This window comes from Dipodomys spectabilis, unplaced genomic scaffold (assembly GCF_019054845.1).
Source record: "Dipodomys spectabilis isolate Male_0828 unplaced genomic scaffold, ASM1905484v1 ptg000130l, whole genome shotgun sequence".
Classification (NCBI taxonomy): Eukaryota; Metazoa; Chordata; class Mammalia; order Rodentia; family Heteromyidae; genus Dipodomys; species Dipodomys spectabilis.
Genome location: NW_024870807.1, coordinates 1,039,971 through 1,050,102, shown reverse-complemented (window position 1 = coordinate 1,050,102; position 10,132 = coordinate 1,039,971). Strand labels below are relative to the sequence as shown.

General features: G+C 57.9%; 1 protein-coding gene across 1 annotated transcript; it reads left to right on the top strand.

Annotated features, from left to right (window-relative positions):
• The first annotated feature begins 2,652 nt into the window (after nt 1-2,652).
• Irx3 (iroquois homeobox 3) lies at nt 2,653-5,556 on the top strand. The gene is made up of 4 exons (XM_042689981.1): nt 2,653-3,341; nt 3,518-4,646; nt 4,824-4,890; nt 5,343-5,556. Exons 1-4 carry the CDS (start codon nt 3,075-3,077, stop codon nt 5,395-5,397), a joined length of 1,518 nt encoding a protein of 505 aa, XP_042545915.1. The 5' UTR covers nt 2,653-3,074; the 3' UTR covers nt 5,398-5,556.
• Nucleotides 5,557-10,132: the final 4,576 nt, after the last annotated feature.

The following is a 10,132-nucleotide window of genomic DNA, read 5'->3' as shown; positions in this document are numbered from 1 at the left end:
CTAATCTCTCGGATTAAAGATCAAAGGTTCAGCTACCCGCGGACCCGAGAGTTCAGTCTAAGAGCTGGGCTCCACTGGGCCGGGCCATTTTGGGGTTCCTGCGGCACATCAAGACTGGGTTACTTGGGACGCCGAGTCCCCGATACAGGGTGCAATTTTCGGGCCAGCCCAAGGCTGTGTCCAGCTGGAGACCAGGGCAACGAGAGGCTGCTCCTGTGCCAGGCCCGGGGCGCCTGTCTGGAGGGATCTAATTGAGCGGGGTTCTTGGGTGCGCGGTTGGGTCTGGAAGTTCACCATTTGGGCCAGGGGCGACCCTGGCCGGCATGAGTTCGTTTCTGAGAACACCCTCGCCCTTGCGTCCTCTTTCTGGCCGCCCGGAGCTCGGTGTAACCTGGTCGGTAGCTGGTTAAGTCCGAAGAAACATCATCTGGGCTCAGAACTGTTAGGGTTTTGTTTTTCCTTCTGGAAGAACTGGGTTAAATATCGGGAATCTCACTCCATCGCTCTCAGCGGTGCCCTAGGTCTCCTACCTCTGCCCCCCCATCTTGTTGCCCCCACCCCTGGTCTGGTCCAGCATTTTGTATAAACTAACTGGAGATCTGAGAATTGTTAAGATGGAGAGCAACACCCAGCAAAGAGTCTGGGAAATGATTCTGTAAGGTCTATCCTGAGATGAGCCCCAAACTCCCTAGGACACTCCTGACAGGTTTAACTGGAAACGAAATCGGGGCGCCAGAGATACATTTCAGGGCCGGAGCCGACCCTGCCCTCGCCTCCTTTGGCTAGGCGCTCGTAAGGCCAACGCCCAGCGCCCAACACCTGGCGGTGGCGGGTGAGGAGGGGTAGAGAAGAGGCTCAGACCCAATTTGAGAGACCTGTCCAGTTTCCCCCTTCGAATCCTAAACCGACTGGTTCTCAAACTTTCCTTAGCTTTTTTTTTCTCCCCCTAATTTTCTCTGCATCCACACCTATTAGAGTCGCCAACCGGTCCTGAGACCCATGGGTCCAAGCTGGGTGTCCACCACGGGGGCACAAGGAACTCTTCATTTCTGGGCTGAGCTTCCCGGAGCTGCTGTGACCAGAGACCGCTGGCATGAAGACCCTCGAATCCCTGTACTCTGGCGGAATTCAGATTCAAATCCTCAATCAATCAGAGCTGGACAGCTGGTTTCCGCCTCGGAGCCCAGGCTCTTCACTGTACCCCTCACTCCCTTAGTGGGTCCCGGGGCCCACCCGCTGAAGGCCTGGCGCGGGCACGATTTCACCTCGCGGCCTAAAGCGCTTAGCCCCGAGAGCCCATCCAATTCTGGGAATTTCACTGTGGCTCTCATCCACACGCCCTAATCCGTGAAAGGTGGGCGCTTAGATATTGGTGTTTCAAGTTTGATATGAATTATCCCACTATTAAAACCGAAGTCTAGCTTCTGCTTCTTGTCTCTTGGTCCCCTGGAGGTGGGTGGGAGGTGGGTGGGTGGTGGGTGGGTGGTGGGTGGGTGGTGGGTGGTGGGTGGGGTAGTCCTCGCCCAAAGAAAATAGGTGTAGAAGGGACCCCAGAGGCAGAGGGGGAGGTAAAATGAAGGGTATCAACACCTGAAACACCAACAGAGAAACTTCTAAAAGTGCTCTCGGAGAGTTGCTGGGACCTCGGGGTCCTTTCGCACGCCGCCCCCCCCCCATCTATTGGCTGGCTCTACCAACTGGTCACTGGCTCCCCAGGACCCTAGAGCGACCACTTTGGGCCTGGAGCTGAGCCCGCCACATCTAATGAGGGAATCGCGCCCCGACTCTGGGAAGGCATTCAAGTGGCAAATTGCAGGATTTGACCGTCCGGCCTGGGGGCCGCCTCCCCCGCCAGACCTTTTTAAGTGTCACTTGGACACACTCCCGCGCCGCACGCACACTCTCCCTGCTCCTACGCCACTGAGTGCAGCTGAGGGAGCGTCTGGGGTGGGGGGCTAAGAAGGGGATCTTGGCGAAGTCTAGCCCCCCCTCGGTCTTGGGGTCGGGTCCTAGCCGGGAGCTATCACTAGGGCGTGTGACCCGCATGGAAAAGCGGGAAGCGGGGAGGGGCGAGCTGACCCAGCCCTAACCCGCGTCCCCGCGCCTCGACTCACCCGCCCAGCCCGAGCAGCAGGGGGCGGGGAGGGACTCCGCCCCGCCCCGTCCCGCCCCGCCCCGCGCGCGGTAACCGCGGGGGTGGGCGGCCCAGCCAGTTAGGCGCCCCGGCGATTGGCGACTCCGAGAGGAGACTTGGAGGAAAACTCGAATAAGAGGGCGCAACGTCAGGCTCGAGATTTGGGCAAGGGGGAAGGGAGGGGGGGGAGGCGGGGACCGACCCGCCGACGGGGACACGCACACCTCCTTCACAACACCCCAAGTGTCCACAACTTTAGGCCGGGACGCAGTAGCCGAGTAGGGGCGGAGGGGGCGGGAGTCATGGGTGAGTGAGAAGAGAGATTGGAAAGAGAAGAGTCAGACAAAAAGTGAAGGGAAGCGCAGAGGGGTGGAAAGCGCAATCGTGAGAAGGGAAAAGAGAAGGAAAGGAAAAGGAGAGTTCTCCAGGGTCCAGGACGGTGTTAAAGAGTCCTGGGGGCGGAAGCGATCCAGGGTGGGGTCGAGGGGGGGGGGGAGAGGAGCGCGGCGAGGGGAGGAGAGAGGAAGGGAGAGGAGGGGGAGTGAAAACTAGAGGAGGGCGAAGGAAGCGAGGCGCGACACTGCTGGGGAGAGGAGGGCAGCGAGGAGCGCGGCTGGGGCAGAGGCAGCTCGGGCCGCGGAGAGGAGGGAGCGCAGCGCCGAGAGGAGGGGCTTGCGGCCCCGTAGAAATGTCAATCAGAGCCCCGAGCCCCGGGAATCTCCGCCAATCTGTTCCGACCTGACCTGGCTCCCCGCCGCCGCCGCCGCCGCCGCCGCCGCCGCCGAGCAGATCAATAGGTGATCGCGGAGCGCAGCAGCCCGGGAGGCAGCGAGGCCCCAGCTCGGCCCAGCCCCCGATGCCCACCGGAGCCCGCGGGCGGCGCTGAGCAGGGCGGCCCCGCAGGCTGGGCCCCCTCTCTGTCGGTGCCCCGCGGGCCACCATGTCCTTCCCCCAGCTCGGATACCAGTATATCCGCCCTCTCTACCCACCCGAGCGCCCGGGAGCGGCAGCGGGCGGCGGCAGTGCCGGGGCCCGGGGTGGACCGGGCGCCGGAGCCTCGGAGCTGGCGGCCTCCGGCTCCCTATCCAACGTGCTCTCGTCGGTGTACGGGGCGCCCTACGCCGCGGCTGCCGCTGCGGCCGCCGCCGCACAGGGCTATGGAGCCTTCCTGCCCTACGCCGCGGAGCTGCCCATCTTCCCGCAACTGGTAAGAGCCCAAGGGACCCAGGAAAGAGGGGTTGGATCTGGGGCGCCGGGTGCGGGGAGCGCACGGGACGAGACAGACCACTTGGGGTCCGGGGCCCGGAGGGTGGAGGCGGCGACGGCTGGCGCTCACCCGCGCTCCCTCTGCGCGTGTCCCCTTCTTTCTCCTTGTGCGTGCAGGGCGCCCAGTACGAGCTGAAGGACAGCCCTGGGGTGCAGCATCCGGCCGCGGCCGCCGCGTTTCCGCACCCGCACCCCGCCTTCTACCCATACGGTCAGTACCAGTTCGGGGATCCGTCCCGTCCCAAGAACGCCACCCGAGAGAGCACCAGCACCCTCAAGGCCTGGCTCAACGAGCACCGCAAGAACCCCTACCCCACCAAGGGCGAGAAGATCATGCTGGCCATCATCACCAAGATGACCCTCACCCAGGTGTCCACCTGGTTCGCCAACGCGCGCCGGCGCCTCAAGAAGGAGAACAAGATGACGTGGGCGCCCCGCAGCCGCACCGACGAGGAGGGCAACGCTTACGGGAGTGAGAGGGAGGAAGAAGACGAAGAGGAAGACGAGGAAGATGGCAAACGCGAGCTGGAGTTGGAGGAGGAGGAGCTCGGAGGGGAGGAGGAGGACACGGGGGGCGAGGGGCTGGCAGAGGACGACGAAGACGAGGAGATCGATTTGGAGAACTTGGACGGTGCGGCCGCTGGGGCTGAGCTGGCCCTGGCTGGGGCAGCACGTAGGGACGGCGACCTCGGTCTGAGACCCATTTCGGACTCTAAAAATAGCGACTCGGAAGACAGCTCTGAGAGTTTGGAGGAGCGGCCGCTGCCGATCCTGAACCTGGCCCCAGCGCCACCCTCCGTGGCCTCCACCCCGCCATCTCCAGCTTCGCCCCCCGCAGGCCTGGACCCCTGCGCTCCAGCACCAGCGCCCTCCTCCGCCCTGCAGAAGCCCAAGATCTGGTCCTTGGCCGAGACGGCCACAAGCCCAGACAACCCTCGTCGCTCGCCTCCCGGAGCGGGAGGGTCTCCTCCCGGGGCAGCCGTCGCGCCCACGGCCCTGCAGCTCTCTCCGGCCGCGGCCGCTGCAGCCGCCGCGGCGCACAGACTCGTCTCGGCGCCGCTTGGCAAATTCCCTTCTTGGACCAACCGGCCCTTCCCAGGCCCGCCGCCGGGCCCACGCCCGCACCCGCTCTCCCTGCTCGGCTCGGCCCCTCCGCACCTGCTGGGACTTCCCGGAGCCAGTAGTCACCCGGCCGCCGCGGCCGTCGCCGCCTACGCTCGGCCCGCAGAGCCAGAGGGCGGAACAGGTGACTACTGAGTGCAGGGTCCGGAGGGTGTCTGGGGTGGGGTGACGCTGAGATTTGGGGGGAGGGGGCAGGGATCCTTGGGGCTGAAGGTGCTTTCCTCTCGGTTCCTAGGCCCACGACCCTGGGGCCCTGATTTAAGTATTCTAAAGGCCTTCCTCTTTTCCTCTCGCTTCCCAGATCGCTGTAGTGCCTTGGAAGTGGAGAAAAAGTTACTCAAAACAGCTTTCCAGCCGGTTCCCAGGCGGTAAGAGTCTTGGGGGTTTGGGGAAATGGGTGGGTGGGGACGACTGCAGGAAAGAGGAGAGGACGCCAAGGCCTTTGGCCCCTGGGCAGACATGGCTGGAAAGAGTCTTTACGCAGGGACAAAACCCATCTTCAGTTACTTCTTGATGGACAGTCACAGCCCAAGCGCCCAGGCTGCGGCCTGTAGGCACAGAGCTGGGGGGGAACCCAAGCCTGACACGACCAACAGGCCGCTGGAGAAGGTGACCACTGTGATGTCCACCTCCTTCCAGCCTCGGACCTCGGATCCTGGCTCCTTCTCCCCGTCAGATAGTTAACCCGGACGCATACCTCCCTCCACTGCTGAACAGAATTGTTCCCCCTGGCAGCCCCAGTCCCAGGTAGGGTCTCCCCAAGGACCTTAGATGTCCTCAAATCTCATCTCTTGTGTGTGTGTCTCTCTCTCACTTCCAGGCCTCAAAACCACCTGGATGCTGCTCTGGTCTTATCAGCTCTCTCCTCGTCCTAGTTTTGTTTTGTTGTGGTTTTTTTTTTTTAAAGAAAACAATTTTTAAATCATTGTAATGATTGTAAAAACAAACCACAGTGTATAGTTACGAGTTTAAAGCATGTCCGTGTATGTATGAATACTTAAAAGAGAAAACTAAACAAACGAAAAAAAGAAAGATGAAGAAATAAAACCAGTCCCCCACAGCCCTCCCCAAATCGCTCCTGTGCCACCCCAGCCACAATTAGTTGCGATTGTGAGGTTGGTTTGTTGTGTTGATTGCGGTTGGGGGCGGGGGGAGAGGGCGGTTCAATAAGAATAAGTGTGTTTGGCTCTTTTTTGTATATACAGAAAAATGTACATATGTGTGAACCAAATTGTACAAGAAAATATCTATTTTTGGCTAAATAAATGAGCGGTTGCCACTTTTGACTATAAACTGGCCCGGTCTGCCCCCCCCCCCCATTCCCCAGGATCTGTTTGGTGTTTGGGGGGGTTTGGGCCATTCCCCTCCCCCTTGGTTGCTGGAAGAATTTCCCAAAACAGCAAAGAGGGGTGAGTGTGTCCAGGGGACAGCAATGGCGGAGGAGGCGCCGAGGTGGCGGGCTGGGGATACCTCAGGAGGAGGCGCCCAAGAGAAAGGGTGGCCGGGATGGGATTAAGCTAGGTAAGATTTCTGCTATGAGCTGAGAAACGGGGTCCTCGCGAGCCATCGCCGGGCTTCGGGGCCTTCTCTGGTGGCAGAGTAGAAATCCTCAGGGAAACATTTGCACGCCCAGGGCGTCGGCTGCAGCTTCTGCGCCCTGCCCACTCCCATTCTTGAACCCCGACAATTGAGATATCCTCGACCTCCTATTTCAGGGGGGCTATGCAGCTTTCAGCCTTTCTCCCCCTCCTCCAACCTCGCTGCCTCAAGCAGATGCCTCCGTTTAGACGCAATGATGCGGGTGCCAGGGGAAGGGGTGTCCGGAAAGAGAGGGAGTGCGCTTCGTTCCCTCTTGAAGGCCTGTGACCTCCCGGAGATCCGAGGATCCAGGTCCGACGGCAGCGGTGCGTCTCAGGCGGTCCAGGAGGCAGGAACAACCTTTTGAGGTTCTGGGGCAGGGTTTGGGGGGGGGGGTCACGTCGCGGCAGCTTTCAAGATGAGAAATGGGGGGGAAGGAAAGGGGGTGGGGGAGGATGGAGATCCTGGAAATTTGGGGCTGGAGCTCCCTCTACAGGACGCAAGAGCGGCTCGGCGCCTCGCCCGGTGGCCTGTGCAGCCAGGCCGGCAGCGCACCCTCTCCACGTCCTGCTTTGGTCGTCCAGCCAGCCAGCCTTGCACAGCCCTGACTCCAAGAAGTCCTGAGGCAGAGTGCGCCTGGGCGTGTGAGGCGGGAGAGCCTCTTTAGGGACACCCCTCTCCCCTCGTATTAGGTAGGAAATGTCCAAGCTCATCAGAAGGTGGGATGGACTTTGGAGGTCCTGTGGTGGCTTCCTGGGGGGAAAAAAATTGGGGGGGGGGGAATGGGGAGATGTCACCCTGACAAACCTGGAACAAGGCACAGACTGTATTGCCTGCTGGGCGACAGCAATAATACTCTGGTAGGATGTGTTCCGGTGGATGTGCCCCTCCGCCCCATGCAGCAGAATTTACTCCATGGTGGTGATTCTGAGGACCTCCCCTGAGGGCCTGCCCCCTCCCCTCCACACCCCTGCTCCCCCCCCCCAAGCTGGGATGTGGAAGACAGGGAAGATGTCTTCCATGTGCTGAGTCAGTCTGGCTGGCTGGCTAAGCAGAGTGAACCCCTGAAGAGGAAATGCTGAAACTGGGGCTCCCTCCTGCAACTCCTTCCTCCAGTACCTTCCCCCAGAGATGTCTCCTGTGCTCCTTCCTCTTCTCTGTTTGCTGAAGGTGTTTCTGGGATTCAGGGTTCTTTACAGATAGATGATACAGACTGAGGTTCCATTACTGAGGCTGAAGTATAGCACCCCCACACCACCTCCAACCGTGAGGCATAAGCCTGGGCCTCTGCTTAGCCAATCTTTAGGCAAGCCACATCCCCAACAAAGCTTAACACTGGGGTACCCCCAGCTCCCTACTTACGTCCTGTAAAACCCCAGGCAAAAAATTCATTCCCCTGTGTCCTCCTCTCCTTGGCCCAATAGGAATAGTGCTGCCTACCTAGCAGGGTGGGCGTGAGCATCAGGGCACATGCCCAGGGCCATCTCTTGATAGGTGCTAAGTGGGCACAAATGACCCTACTTTAGCATCTTTTAGAAGCCCTGATTCCCTCTATCTCCCCACACTCCCAGCCATATTCTATCCTACTTGCCTCTCATTAGCCAGCAAAAATGTCTTTCCTCTGGAAGTCAGGATCCTCCACTATCAGCACCATCCAGACAGAAAGGACGTTTTCCAGGGAGAAAAACGTGATGGCAGACTCCTCAGTAGTCAGGCAATCTCTATGTGTGTGAGGAGAGGGCTGCAGATCCTGCCTGTCCCCCAAGGGAGGGGAATGAAGGGACTGGGCCCAGGCTGAAGGGATCCTGACTTCAGGCCTCAAGGGCTCTGTCCAGTGAAGACCCTGTGTTGGCTCTTCTGACTGACCATCACATTACAAGGGCATGATCCCTGAACAAGTGCCATTCTACCTATCTGGCAAGAGCAGCCAATGTAGGTACCTCCCTGGGCCTTCTCGGCCTTGTCTTATTCCATTCTCAGGGATCCCAGAATCTGTCTCACTTCTTACTGAAGGGGAAACTAGAAGGAAGAAGAAGAAGAAGAAGAAGAAGAAGAAGAGAGAGAGAGAGAGAGAGAGAGAATATGAGTATCTCATCACTGGTTCTGATTAAGCTTCAATTAGAAATAAAATGTGTCAATCACCCTCCAGGAAGGGACTTCTGCTGTCGGTGTTGGTTATGCAAAGCACTGGAGTGTGTGGGGATAATCAGTTGGGTCAGAGGAAGGAGTGTGTGGCGTGCTTGCTCATTATCTGCTGCATGGAGTTGGGAGGGGGGTGGGGCGGGCATTGCGCTGTGGAGCCAGGGAGCCGGCAAAGAATAAAATCATCTCCCTAAGTGACCATCATCCACCTCTGAGACCCACATGTTAATGGTTTCCAATTGAATTTTTCTTCCGGGGGATACAGGGAGGAGGAAAGAGGGTCTAGCCAGAAGGTGACATGGAAGAGCTCTGGCACAGGCCATCCTTCGCCTGTCCCAGGAGAGGAGTGAGGAGTAGGCAGTCCCCACCTTCAAGACTGGTGTTCTCTACATGTGAAGGACAGGAGTGAGAATAGATGAATTTAATCAGCCTTCCTTATGTGTCTAACAATGTCTAAGATTAGGCATTAAAAAGAACAGGTCTAGCCAGGTGCCAGTGGTTCACACCTGTAATCTTAGCTACTCAGGAGGCTGAGATCTGAGGATCATGGTTCAAAGCCAGCCCGGGCAGGAAAGTCTGTGAGACTCTTATCTCCAATTAACCACCAGAAAACCAGAAGTACCACTGTGGCTCAAGTGCTACTTGAGCCATAAGTACTAGCCTTGAGCTGAAGAGCTCAGGGACAGCACCCAGGCCCAGAGGTCAAGCCCCACAACTGACCAAAAGAAAAAAAATGGTCTAAAGATAATGCTACGGGTGAGATGGCCCACAGGTTCTCTGAATGCTGCTCCCTGATTGGGCACTGTCATCAGACCCAGCCAACCAGCATGGACAATAAAAAATGTCCACCTATGGTATGGCCAACCTAGCTTTAATGCAATTGCTATTCCTCTAGGAAGGGGTGTTACTCCTCTGAGGGCTATGCCCATCATCTGGATGAAGAACTACCATAAACCAATCCACTCCTAGTTTGGGCACAGCTGGAAGAGGTCTTTAGCTAGGCCAGTCTTGTCTTCTCTCACACTTGGCCACATTTGACAATATCAGAGGAGAACTGGGGTTAGGGAAGTACTGGTATGTCATGGGTACAGGGCAAGGTCACTCCACATAGCAACTCTTCCCAGAGAGAATGACCCAGGCTGCAGTAAAGTGTTTCACCTTGGATGCCCTTGATCTACACCTGCCTTGATCTTCTCCACATATCTAGTACTGGATGTAAGAATTGTCCACAGGAAGATGTCAGTGTGTTGAAGTTGAGAATCCACGGGGCTGAGGGCTCAAGGTTTCTGGAGCAGTCCCAGCAAATAGTCTCTCCTCCAAACCACATCTCTGTTGAAAAGTGCAATGTGCAAAGTGCAAGGTTTTTGTTCTTTACAAACTTTTGGCCCTGGAAGGGGGAAGTAGAGGTGAAGTTGAGCCAACAGGAAGCTCTGTGAGCCTGGGAAAGAGAGAGGAATGAGGTAGAATATTCTCCAGCCAAAGGTGAGAGGGAAAGAATAACCCCAATCATGTCTGCAAAGTTAGAGCCTCCCTCTTTGGGATACTAAAGTCAAGAGGAGGGTACAGGAAGATTTTCAGAAATGAGAGCTGAAGTCATGTGGTTTGGGGTTCCTGATCACACCGCCCCCTTTCCCCCCACATGCTCTGGGGGCAGAAAAGCTGCTGCCACCAGCTCTTCTGTTTATTTATGTGCTTGTTCTCTCTCTGTCTCTCTGTCTCTCCATCTCTGTCTCTGTCTCTCATCTCTCTCACACAAAGACAGAGACACACAGAAAGAGATCATGTCAGGGAATAGGAGAGAGACAAAGACAGGGTCATGTCTGAAGCTGAACCTGAGGCAGGCAGGCAGTGAAGGCTGAGATTTCATGGCTTTTGTGTCGAGTGACCAGT